The following is a 12,774-nucleotide window of genomic DNA, read 5'->3' as shown; positions in this document are numbered from 1 at the left end:
GCCGTTTGTCACTCTGTAGATAGTCCGCTAACCCAAAATTATTTGGAAACGAAGTGGGACTCCTGTGAAGATGATAATCAGATAGATGTGAAAGTAATGTGTGAAATTGTTCTGTCACACATTACATGAATTTCACAATCTTCCCCATTCATCATTTGATGGCTCTGATGTGATGGAGTTCTGTTATATCCAAAATAACAAGTGGGTTTGGCTTTGTGGCGGATTATTGACTAACTATATGTTTGATGGAGAGGTTGTTCTTCAAACAGTAAAAAAGTTCATCTGCTCTCTCAGCAGAATAAGTTGTTGTGATTAGAGCTGAAGCTTGGATGGCCAAATCTGAAGTACATGTCATGACCTTTGTCATCATGGCAGGTCTGCGCTGTGGTTTCTCGTTAACTGTGATTCAGATTCTTCGTAAATTGTCCAACTTTATGGGTTTAATTTTGTCGTCATTTGATCAGAGACACACCAGGGATTGAGTTTAGTTGTGTTAATATCCTGTTTTATTTTTTATTTTACATTCTTGTTCTGTTTCCCTCCTGTGATTGCCTTCCCTGCCCTAATGTGGTTCACCTGTGTCTTGTCTAGTCACTGTATTTAAGTCCTGTTTTCAGGTTAGTCTGTGTCAAATCCTTGTCTCTCTTGTTTGGATGTTGATGTTGTGTAGTTTGGCCTGCCTGCCTGCCTGGTTTCTCCGGGTGACTCCTGCCTGTCTTTGCTTGTTGTCTCTGCTTGTCTACCTGTCGTCCCTTCATCTGTTATTTTGTAGTTTTCGGTTTTTGTTCATAAAAGTATTTATTTTCACACCTACCTGGTCCTCGTGGCTCCAGCATTTGGGTCCTCATTCCCACATCCTCACCACCCTCGACAACTATGACAAGACATCTGGAGCCGGAAGACAAACGCAGGATGTAAGTTTGTTTTAAACAGCCTGTTACTATGTTGATAGTTGCAGATGCTTTCAGATAAACTTATCTCTGACAGAGGCAGAAGAACATGACCCGCAGAGCACTGTCACATTAGAGACATTCAATGACTCACAGTTCTGGATAAAAATGTAGTGGTTAATCAGTGAGACAGAGGCGTTTCAGTGGATTTGTTGCAGGATGGTCTAAATATCAGCTAAAACATGCCCCACATGCTCTGTAAAGTATTTCACCTCAGACTTCAGCCAAACATTCAGGTCGTTTTTGCTCCAACTCTGTGATATGGCCGTGCAGCAGCAGCCATAATGTGCCTGTTGTTGTTTACAATGAACACACTGTCACCACATCATGTCTGTTTCTTGACCTGTTGTGATGACGCTTCTACAGCTGCAGCACACACTGGTTGCTTTCATCGTTCAAACTAAAACCTTTCCAGTTGAAATTAATCACAGCATGGCAGTCACCACCTCTGGAGCATATCGACGACATGTGACTTTCCAAATGAACTTCAAGAATACATTTCATCTATTCATCTCAGGACATAGATGAGCCTTTAGGAGCTTTAGTGAAAGTTTACAGCCTAACAAAGCTTCAGTTTTGTGTAAATCTTTTCAAATGCAGCAGAGGATGAAGTCCCCTTTCCTTCACTGCACTGGCCCGGTAACATGATTGCTTTACTTTTGTGGTGATCCTTTGTTTTCTTGTCATGCTTTCGTTGTTGCTGCTGGTTAAAACAAATGTATGTAACATAATGTTGCTTTTTGACCAAGCTGTTGTTGTGAGATCAAGAGCTTGATATTTTGCAATGCAACTAAATACCTTAACGTCAAAAAAATGTTCATGGGGAAGTAACACTACTTGTCATGGCTTCAGATCAGAGTTACTCATTTGACACCAAGTCACAATACAGTTGCGTCAAGAATAGAGTAACATGAGGAGACAAGCAGACACAGATGTACAGATAAGTATTAGTAAATATTGACGGTGAGTATAAAAAAAAAAAAGAAGTCCCTGAGCACTCGGTGACTCATATCTGATGGCATTGTGATTGTGAACTTTACCAGCATTGGCTTTGGACTGAGTCAAGATGATTGCTTCTCTGGAAGAGGTTGCAGCAAAATGTGGGAGTTTGGGGTGGGGAGATGGTTTGAGCTTGTAATTTTTCTTTCTCTGGAAATTGCCTTTGCTGCGTTTATTTTACTGAGCATATAAAAAGAGGTGCAAAAAGCTTGAGGAGAGCAGCCGTGTTCGCTCAGGCAGTCAGAGGGGAGGAAAGTCACAGCACACTCAACCCGCTCCTTTCTACCACGGAAGATGAGGGCCAATACTGCCATCCTGTGCTTTGTTCTGCTGGCCTGCGTGCACGTTTGCTCTTCAATAAGTGAGTGTTCAAATTTCATTTGATTCTATTTGATTTCTGCATTCATATTTATTATTGCATTACAGATTCATCTGGAAGTATCATGTATTCATTACTTTTTTTTTTGCAGTTATTCCACACTGCCAGTGTGTAAAATTATACAAGAGCGTCAAGAACCCATCTAATATCAGTCGTGTCCTGGTGATTAAACCTCGTCCATACTGCAACAAAGAAGAAGTCATGTAAGTAGAGGCAGTAGATTTAAAAAAAATTGTTTTTTTGTTTTTTTTTTTTCAAATTCTTGATCATTATTTTTTTAATGCAATTTGCAATTCACATAAAGGAATTTCACTTTCCCCTACAGCATCATGATGAAAAACCAGGACCTTCTGTGTCTTGACCCAAAGGAAAAATTTACTCAAGCAATCCTTTACGTCTGGTAAGCCCCCCCCCCCCCCCCTTTTTTTTTTTTTTTTTTTTTTTTTTTTTTTTGAATGGCACACTAATTTTGTCACTGTTGCATCAAATTCATATTACATATTGGAGAAGAATAAACACAGCTTGGGTTTTCCTCCCTGAACTAACTTTCCAAAGGAAAAGTTGTTTTTAAGTTACACTCACTCAAATGCTGCATGCTGATTTTTCTGAATGAGTTTCCACATCATTCATTCATGATATTTATTTTTTTTTTAACTCACAGGGAAAGCTCAAAACAAACTGCTGTGAGGAGGAGCACAACTCCAGCCAAAACGGTGCCAAGATCATAAACACATCTTGTGTTTTTGTCATTGTTGCACTCAAAATAGCAAAAGCCGGGCTAAAATGTGACGAAAACAAAACAGAATACGTTTTCCCAATCTGCAGCTATCAAAGCTATCATCTTAACAAAAATCTGTAAAATATATTAGCTATTTAGACGAGAAATGGGAGTTGCAAATCTGTTTCAGGTTTGAATTCAACAGGATATAAAATCATCTATAATGTGAACTGATGAGAATGAGGTGCTATTGTGATGCAATATTGCTGCTGGTTATTGAGCACTAGACTGACTAGAAATTTTGAGTAACTGATGCATTTTACAAATGCAATTAAGTCAATTGTGCACAATGTTTAAATATATTTTTATAAATGTGTTTTTATACATAAATCACGTCATCCTTTATTTTTCTTTGTCTGAGTATTAAATATTACTGAATAAATGTGAAAACAATCTGGAAAGTAGCTTTTTCTTTTTCTTCTTCTTTTGGATGGCTTGAATGTTCGGTGCCATAAATTTGAAATTTGGCAGCATCCGCATTAATCTAACTTGCATTCTGTCAAAATTGATTGGCTAAGCTGCAGATACATTTGGTTTGATATACTCAGAAAATGTATAAAATGCTGAAGGATAAAGGCAGAAACTTCAAGACAAAATGTAAAATCAGTTACTCTTATGACCATGAATGTGTGTTGATCTATTTGGTAATAATCCAACAGGATGATCCTGTTAGCCTTTGCTCTGCTTCTTTTTAAACAGTTATTTGTTTTTTTTTTTTTACAGCCTGCACTGTTTTTCATATGTTTAATCAAGGAAATTGCCTTGTGGTGGGAAAAATCCCATAAAACATGACTGTTTTAAAAAGGGAAAAGGGAAAAAAAAAAAACTTCCTCAATACCACGTGTTGTGATTTGACCCCATATAAACAAAGAAAGCTCAGGTGTAAATCTGACATCCTGCTGCATTAACAAACAAACCACTAGATGTCATAATAATGCTGGACGTTTTATTGACGGGCTAATAGTGATTAAGCAGTTACGTATTTTGTTGCCCTGTTCTTGTACATGTGCAATGACAGTAAAATTGAATCTAATCAAATTTCTGTCAACCAAAACAGCTTGACATTAATGATGCACGAGAACAAAAACATATCTGTCTGGAGTGATCTCGGTGCCAGGGAAACTTCATTCATTCACTCATGTTTACATACTTCATGTTGTCTCAGTGTTCTTGTCAACTCTTATCTTGTGTCTACTGGCACACAGCTTTATTTGTTGGCCCATACTCACAGATTAGTCACTGACTCAACAAAGCCGTTTGTCACTCTGCAGATAAGTAATGTGTGAAATTGTTCTGTCACACATTACATGAATTTCACAATCTTCCCCATTCATCATTTGATGGCTCTGATGTGATGGAGTTCTGTTATATCCAAAATAAGTGGGTTTGGCATTGTTTGAAATTTTCTGGGTTTATATCCTGACTTGACTTGATCCATCAATCAGCATGTTGGCTTTGTGGCGGATTATTGACTAACTATATGTTTGATGGAGAGGTTGTTCTTCAAACAGCAAAAAAATTGCTGACAGCATTTCATCCACTCTCTAATCAAATCAAAATCAAACCAGATTTATTTATATACTGCCAAATCATAACAAAGTTACATCAAGCCACTTTACGTTCAGTTGGTGGGCTGCTGGTTAAAAATGTTACTTCACTCGGAGGGGCGTGAGATTCACGCTTTGCGTGAAATGTACGTCATAACTGTAGCCACTGGTTGGCAGCACAGCTCAAAAGATTTAACGTTAGACCACAATGTTAAAAAAAATACATGTTCAGGCAGGAACTTATGATGGATGGATGGATGGATGGAGTTGACGAAGATGTGGGAGCAGCAGGTGTAGCACTAACATGGATGTTTCACCACCTGCAGGATGAGGACGGGGAGAGACAGAGACTTGGGGAAAACATGGTTATTGATATGCTTATTTAACTCAGTTGAAATGAGGCAGAGAGCCAGAGCAGAATAAATGTGAAGTACATGTTATGACTTCATGTGGATGAAAGGAGCATGCATGACATCGGAGAAACGCCTTCCGTCATTGTGGCAGGTCTGCACTTGAGAGGACAGCGATGAGGTTTCTCTCTCTTATTCAGGTTCTCTGTAAATTGTCCAACTTTACAGCTTTAATTTAGTTGTCATTTGACCAGAGACATCTGGAGCTGGAAGATAAACACAGGGTTTAAGTTTTTGTGTTTTAAACAGCCTGTTACTATGTTGATGCTTGTTTGTTTTTGCTTTTGGGTGGATCAAATGTTCACTTTCAGAGTGATTCATCTGCATTAAACTAATTTAATATTGTCAAAATCGATTGGCGAAGCTGCAGGTACATTTGATTTGATATCAGAAAACGTATAAAAGCAGAAACTTAGCAGCTCTCTGAGGCCGCAATTGCAACTATGAGGCAGGTGATGATTACAGTGAAATCAGTCACACTCTTACGACCATGAATATCTGTGTTGTGTTGATCTATTCGGTAATAATCCAACAGGACGATCCTGTTATCCTTCGCTCTGCTTCTTTTTAAACAGTTATTGTTCTATTAATTTTTTACAGCCTGCACTGTTTTCATATCTCTCTTTAATCAAGGAAATTACCTTGTGGTAGAAAAAGTCCCATAAAACGTGACTTTGTTTTTCCAAAAATAACAATTTTGCTAAGTCATACTGTAATACATATTTTCATTTCTTACAGTCATGTGGACTTGAGGCTTTGCATGATGAGCCACTTCTATCCCACATTCATGACCCAAACCTCCCAAGACCCATGTTGTAATCATAAGGGGAGCAAAGTTTCCAAAGGTGATGTGAGTTTTAACTGCACGCAACGTGGATGTGAATTCTTTGTCTGCTTATTTTTTTCTGCCCGTCAGTCATCTATTTCATCAGATCGTGACATTTGGTGCAAAGACACAGATAAATGTTGTGCCATGTAATTAATCTGTGACCAATGTTGTTTTCAGCCCTAAGTGGACTGAGGAACATCCCTTTCTGTCTTAATTTGTAATTTACCATCTTAAACAACAAGCACAAACTGTTTTATGGCTCACGTTAGCAGCAGCAACCAGCAGCTTGTCTACTGAAGAGTATATTTAGCTCTGCTTTGGTCTCAGCCTGTTGGTAGCATCACTTCTTGCCGTGACCAGATGTTTTTTTTTTTTTTTTTTTTTTTTTTTTTTGAAGTTGAAAAACCAAAGCAATGACGCGAAAGATGCTTAAATGTGAAGTTACATGATGATTGTCATTTGACTGAAGCTGCTGTGATAAATAAATAGATGCCCTGAGGAAAAGTAAATGTTCAGCAGAAGAAGCTCCTCGGTTTAAAACTTCCCAGCATCAACAACAAAACTTTGTAGACTCATTTCTATATAGAATGAAGTTGTTGTCCGACAGTACAGACAACCACAGTCTGTTTTTATTATTAATATCTGTACCCACTAACCACAAGCATGGTGCCTTTAACCTCAGCGGGGCCTCTGGTTTGTCCCTGAACTCACCATCCCATGACTGTCTTCTGCTGCACATGTGAATTCTGCAAAGTGAAACCTTGACACTCCCCCCCCACACACACAGTAATTTACAAAGAAAGGGGTTTCTTCCTCAAATTTCCCACAGCCAAGTGGTCACTGTGGGTATAAATACTGGTGTGCAAACCATCACAACAGCAGCACAATCTCCGGTTAAAGCCAAAGACTGAAGCAGCCGCCTGGACAAGATGAAGCTCTGCGTGTCGTTCATCGTTGTGGCCCTCTTCGTTGTCATTCAGGGTAAGACCTACACTGCTGCTCAGTGGGAGTTTCTGTGGTGCTTCATGTGCCTGTGACTGACTGAAACAGTCCCTTCTCTGTTACTGAAGCTGTTTAACATCAGCGTGGTGGTTTCATTAAGATTAGCTGGACTTGGCTTGTTGAAACTTGGGAACGTTTCATCCTTCAGTTGTGACCAGCTGATGAAAATGAAAAAAGTTCAGTGGTTTAAATAAAATAACTGACAGTCCACTGATGGGTATCTATGTGCACTTGAATGTAATTTTATGATGATGCCTGATTGTTTTGTAACACAGTCTATTGTGACTTCTGGTCATGTGGCACAAACAGAGAACGTGTGGCCAGAGACAAAATGTGGAAGTGTCCATCTAAAAAATGACTTATCAGCATTTGATGACTTAATTAGCAGCCATGTGATATCAGGTGTTAATATCACCATGATGAGGCCATTTCCAGTCAAACTGAACAAAAGCTTGTTGTAGGTAAATGAAAACCTAGTGACTAAAGCAAACCATTGAGTTTTGTAGGTGATTTATAAAAAAGAGAAACCAACATGTTTGTTGAAACATCTGACTGAGTGTGTGTTGATTACAGGCATGCCGCCGATCAACAGGGACTACAACACGCACTGTCAGTGCCTGAGGGCGGAGTCGAGGATCATCCCGCCGGACAGCCTGAGGAGCATCAAGATCCTGCCTGAGGGCCCTCACTGCCCAGAGAAAGAAGTGATGTGAGTGAATTTCTCCCACAAACACAAACACCGTGCTTCTATCTCAGGAGAGCTCGACGTTTTAATGCTTTAAATGTGACGTATGTGTTCGTTAGAGCTGGCCTGACAACTGGGGAAAAGGTGTGTCTGAACCCTCGGTCCGCCTGGGTAAAGAAGCTTGTCCAATTTGTCCTTGAAAAACAACTTCGACAGCAGGTTGAAGGGCGTCCCAAGAATCGTGCATGAATTCAATGTTTAAACTCCAAAGTATTGAACAACTCAACTTGTTGACTGTAGTTCCTTTCTGCAACGATGAGCCCTGCTGTTTCACCTTCGGAAGTAAGGCCTTGTATATGTCCCGTTTGATATTTCTTTTTACGCCTTGTTTTTTTTTTTCCCCACTTTGTGGAAATTATATTTCTGTGTTACTATTTAAGAGTGGTTCATTCAACTATTTAATAAATGTTATTTGATTAGATAAAACTTAATTTGGATTTAAGAAAAGTGTGTCTATATTTGAATGTGAAGAAAGTAACGAACTGTATGGAAACGTTTTGGAAGACTTTACTCTGTAAAGAGAAAAAAAATCTTTTCTCTGGGATTGTAACTTTAAAATGGACATTGAATGTAGAATTAGATACGTTTTATGTAATTTCTTTGTAATGCTCTTTTTGATTAAGCTTAATTAACAGAAACAAGTGATCATTTGCTTAACTAAGCCGTAGAAAGAACAATTAAATACTGAAACATCTCATTTAAGGTTTTGAGGACATTCTGGTGTTTAATAAAAAATAATGTAAAGCCAGATTTTTGTTCCATCTTCTTCTCAGATCTTCCTCCCAAAAGACCTTTACCTCAACAAACAACAATAAAGTTAATATTTATATTTTGAAAACTGGGAACTTCATGATAGCAAGTGCGAGTATATCAGGAGGATCAGGATTTGTCTAATCTTTTCCGACAGGTACAGCTCATCAGTGGCGTGCCTGAAAGTCAAACACTTCAGCTTTCAGACTAAATATAATCTTACGCGATGCAGGTGCCTGCATAATTTACATGCCTGTGCATGAAACACATTTCAAATCCACATTTCATATTCTTTTGTCATATGTAAACAATCCTGTATTGGCATATAATGGATGAAATGCACAGTGAGCTTGCTTTACTGGATTCAAGTAGAAACACCAAAATAGACTTGAACACGTGGGAGTTTTGGTCACTGAGTGAGGAAGGACTTCAGCTTTTTCCTCGAAATGCATGAAATTACTCAAACATAGATGAGAACAGTCAGAGGGAAGTGAAACCAGTGCCCTGCAAAAGTCGCTCATTTAGTTGTACTTATGGTTTTTACCTGTGGAATAATAATTCATATTAATCAATAAAATCATGTGACAGAGTTGTAAAGTTATCAAGTGGGGAAGAAATAGATTTATTTTTATTATATCTAAAAAAAATCCAGCACAACAAGAGGAAAATGATCAGTTCAGTCAACTGTGAAGAGATGATGATGAAATCTTTTTTCCATGAAAAAATAAAAACATTATCTTGAGTGATCATGATTCAAATTAATTTGTATTATCCAAAGTATGTTTGGCAGGAACTGGCGCAATGATGTAACCCTTCCCCTGAGGGAACCACGTCTGCAGGGCTTCTGTCCAGCTGCCTGTGTCACAGAAAGTCAGCAAGATGTCGAACACTGAGGACAGAGCGAGACAGAGACTTCATTAACAACAAACTAAAGAGGTGAGAAAAACACTCAGAAATCACTGCTCACCTTGATTAACTGCCAGGACCTTTGAGTGGAAATTCTTGGTGTTGTTTTTCTTCACCATATACTCGTCTATGGGCAACCTCGCCGTGCGGACGCTCAGTTCTCCGGCCCGCGAGAAGCTTAACTTCTACAGAGCAGAGACGACAATCGTTAACACACCGATACAAGACATTTATCACATATAACACATACACTGCTATGATCTCAGCTGGCATAGCATAAATAACAAAAGCTATCATTTTAACGTAAACAAAGCTACCTTTTGGATGCTTTCATCCACAAGGCCACCGAGGATATACACCTTATCAACATCCACTGTTTCCAGAGCTGAAATAAAGGAAAATCAAAAAGGAATGTTCAGAAGAGCAAACTGGTTAAAAAAGAAGACTCAAAATGTTTGTTTGTTTGTTTGTTTTTTTACTAATTTGCATATTTTCTCACTGTTGATTGTTGGAGATAAACTACTTGATATAAAAAACCCTTAATGTTTATCATTATTATTTTGTTCTTTTAGTTTCTTTATTGTATCTTTGTGTTGTGTTTAGTAAAACATAATTTGAGTAAAGTACTACACAAACAACTGAATTTTAGTCAGAATTTATTTTCAAACTCATGAAAATGGCTGTTTGGTTCCCTCTGCTGGACAAATGCCACGTTTCAACTTACTAAAATAAATCAATGAAATGACATTTTATTGAAATAAAATTTTAAATGAAAAAAATTCAAATCTTTATAACCTTCCTCAGCATCAGGAGAGAGGTAGATAATAGTTTCTGCATGAAAAAGGTCCAGACAGCTTTCTTCTGTTATGTCCATCTGAAATAAGTGGATGAGAAATGTTTACAAAACAACAACCAAACACATTAAGGATATATTCAGTTTATTTCATGGTTAAGCATTATTTTTTAAAGGCCTTTCTAATCACGTTAAAGTGTTTGAGCTGAGGGTTTTAGGATAAAAAAAATATTAAGCATAAAGCTAAGGGAAGCCAGCGTCCTACTTCATTACTGTACTAGCGAGCTTTGGATGTGAATTTCAGTACTCACCGTGTAGTTGAGGAAGCCGTCGTTCATCCGTATGCACTCCCTGTAGAGGCGACTGTCCTGACTCAGGTCTGTCAGGAAGAGGTGGAAAGGTTGAGCAGCCTTCTTGTTGGAGCCGTACAGTCTCCTCAACTGACCAGCCAGTCGGCTGATCTCCTGAACCGGACAAACAGACACGAAAAAAGCCAAGTGACCGATTGCCCCACAGAGATATCTCACTTCGGACTCTAATATACAACTGCTGCACCATTATGTGAAACAAAAGTAACTGAATGTGATTTTGCTGCTGTGTGGCTTCTTCCACAGTTACCTGCCTTATCAGACATGCAGTCGGTCATACTCAGATCAACACAGAGTTTGGGTCCTGTAGACTGGGCCTCGGCTAAACGCTCTTTGGTGATTGCTTTCATGACCCGTTTGGTAAATTGAGGACTGTCAGCACTGGCAACTGTGGGACAAAGCACACGGCGAAGAGGTACTGATGACAGAGGAAGGCGGAGAAATAAAACTTTCAACCCCAGTTTAAAGAGGACACAAAAAATACAACTGAATTATTTTCTGTGATTCTTTACCAGACTCCAGCTCACGGTTCAGCTTCCTCCTCTGCTTCTCTTCTTTCCTTTTGCTCTTCTTAGCAGCAATCTGCCTCTCCCAGTTTCGCTGCTTCCTCAACACGTTCCTCTTTTTATTAAACAAACAAAACAAATGTTTATCTTAATTTTTTTTAGGGGTGAAGCGATAAACTTGGCAAAAAATGGAGCTCTAATAATGTTACCGTAAAGCCATGCAAGGTTATACCTGTCTTATTTCACGTGTATGCTGGTAAACTTACCGAACACAGTGAATCTTCTCTGTGAGGTTTGATTTCCACATCAGACTCGACATCGATGTGAAGCAGATCCATTATTTCTGAAACTCCGTTTATCTGCATGTCACTCACTTCTGAGGGGATATCTGCTGCCATTTTAGTCCGACCTTTGCCTCTGTGTCAAAATTAATAAAAAAAAAGTAATTATTACTATCGTATAACTAACTGCTATAGACATTGATATCTTATATGAGGACACTGAAGGTAAAAGGAAAGAAAATACACACATGCCTGATCAGAGACAGGACTCTGTTCCGGGGGGAGGGCGTCGCATGCTGATGACGTCAGAGTAAACAGTGGGGAAATAAACTTTATTTAAAAGTTGAACTGTCTAACCTCGATAATTATGGTGTGAAATATGTCTGCGTTTTGGATCGAAACTGCATACTAAGCGTAATACGTTAAAACAATGTCTGCCCAAATACCGGAACTCTTGCGTTGTGTTGTTTCTATTCGGAACTAAAAAAGATGGCGGACGCGCCGCCTTCTCGCTAGTTAGCTTTTCCCAACGTCAAATTGAACTTTTATGACTTCTTCTTCTGTGACACTGTCTGGTCTCCGTGATATTTCACACTGCGTGACACACACATTCAGTAGATGCGCGTGTTGTGTGGATTGTGTAACAAATTGTCTTTAAAAATAAGAGTTTCACAACAGTTGGTGTTAGCAAATGGAGCCACCACGCTGTCTGACTAGACCACAACAACCAATGAGAGACAACGGAGGGAGGGCTGTGAGACCAGGGAGCATTATGGGTAGGTTAAATTACACACTAAAAAGTACAATTTCTGCCTTTATACATATTTAATACAAATGTCCTTCATCATATCTAATGATGTATGCTGTGCTTTGTATTCCTGACATAAAAGCATGTAAACATGTATCCAGGAGACCCAAACTTTTTATTATTACCCGATTTTAAAATGTCCTGATACGTTTCGGGTGCATGTCGAACAAAGTCACCTAATCTTCTTTAACTATTACACCCCAAAATAAAAACAGCTGCGGTGGATTATTCTTTAGATACAGCTGTTTTCCAGCCTGTGCGTCGAGCACCATGACACTGACTGGCATGGTCTTCATAGTACCGGCCAGGCAAACCCCTCCTTCCGTTAAGACTATACTTTCAGGGATCATTTCTATAGTTTCTGACTTGAGAAATGTGTTTCTAAAGTGTTTGGTCTCGCTAACCACGATGATGAGTTGGTGATACTTCTTCCTGAGCGCGAAGCGGATGAAAAGACTTGATTCATTTCAAATGCTCTTCATCTTTGATGACCGTTCACTGTCTCTTCTGGGGACACTGAGGGAAGAAGTATGATCAGAGTGGTTATTTATGAATGTGAAAATAATCTCTTGGTAAAAATCTCATTATAGTTTCCTACAAAAATAAGAGTAGTAATCCATATAGATCCGGCCAACCAATTAATTGCGTTGTTAATCAATTAGACGAAATTAAAGATGCGTTATATTTGTAATATCTCCGGAATCGAAGTTCATTAAACATTAG

At 38.8% G+C, this 12,774-nt stretch overlaps 2 protein-coding genes and 1 non-coding gene across 4 annotated transcripts; 2 read left to right on the top strand and 1 right to left on the bottom strand.

The window, feature by feature from the left end:
* The first annotated feature begins 6,742 nt into the window (after positions 1-6,742).
* Positions 6,743-9,533, top strand: cxcl19 (chemokine (C-X-C motif) ligand 19). Its single transcript, XM_029526380.1, has 3 exons — positions 6,743-6,873; positions 7,468-7,603; positions 7,699-9,533. The coding sequence occupies exons 1-3, from the start codon at positions 6,822-6,824 to the stop codon at positions 7,826-7,828; spliced, it is 318 nt and encodes a 105-aa protein (XP_029382240.1). The 5' UTR covers positions 6,743-6,821; the 3' UTR covers positions 7,829-9,533.
* On the bottom strand, positions 8,345-11,535 carry trmt10b (tRNA methyltransferase 10B). 2 transcript variants are annotated; one of them, XM_029526378.1, is made up of 9 exons: positions 11,492-11,535; positions 11,229-11,379; positions 10,969-11,077; positions 10,711-10,844; positions 10,400-10,552; positions 10,091-10,169; positions 9,613-9,680; positions 9,357-9,480; positions 8,345-9,278 (listed from the first exon to the last, which is right to left on the bottom strand). In XM_029526378.1, the coding sequence occupies exons 2-9, from the start codon at positions 11,358-11,360 to the stop codon at positions 9,148-9,150; spliced, it is 930 nt and encodes a 309-aa protein (XP_029382238.1). In that variant the 5' UTR covers positions 11,361-11,379; positions 11,492-11,535; the 3' UTR covers positions 8,345-9,147. The 2 variants fall into 2 exon arrangements, with proteins under 2 accessions (XP_029382238.1, XP_029382239.1); XM_029526379.1 differs by having other exon boundaries at positions 10,711-10,837; positions 10,974-11,077; positions 11,229-11,510.
* An 843-nt stretch (positions 11,536-12,378) lies between these two features.
* On the top strand, positions 12,379-12,595 carry LOC115059332 (small nucleolar RNA U3). The gene has a single exon (XR_003842190.1). It is a non-coding gene; the product is annotated as a small nucleolar RNA U3 (small nucleolar RNA).
* Positions 12,596-12,774: the final 179 nt, after the last annotated feature.

Source organism: Echeneis naucrates, chromosome 18 (genome assembly GCF_900963305.1).
Source record: "Echeneis naucrates chromosome 18, fEcheNa1.1, whole genome shotgun sequence".
Lineage (NCBI taxonomy): Eukaryota > Metazoa > Chordata > Actinopteri > Carangiformes > Echeneidae > Echeneis > Echeneis naucrates.
The sequence above is the reverse complement of the archived record's forward strand: the minus strand, read 5'-3'. Positions and strand labels throughout refer to the sequence as shown.

Bases quoted from the DNA above. Each gene is read 5' to 3' on its own strand.
- cxcl19 (XM_029526380.1), top strand. From the start codon at position 6,822: ATGAAGCTCTGCGTGTCGTTCATCGTTGTGGCCCTCTTCGTTGTCATT. The intron at 6,874-7,467 runs GTAAGACCTACA...TGTTGATTACAG, and splicing joins CCTCTTCGTTGTCATTCAGG to GCATGCCGCCGATCAACAGG. The intron at 7,604-7,698 runs GTGAGTGAATTT...TGTGTTCGTTAG, and splicing joins TGCCCAGAGAAAGAAGTGAT to AGCTGGCCTGACAACTGGGG.
- trmt10b (XM_029526378.1), bottom strand. From the start codon at position 11,360: ATGGCAGCAGATATCCCCTCAGAAGTGAGTGACATGCAGATAAACGGA. The intron at 11,078-11,228 runs GTAAGTTTACCA...TTTAATAAAAAG, and splicing joins GAGAAGATTCACTGTGTTCG to AGGAACGTGTTGAGGAAGCA. The intron at 9,681-10,090 runs GTTATAAAGATT...CCTTTATTTCAG, and splicing joins CTCTCCTGATGCTGAGGAAG to CTCTGGAAACAGTGGATGTT.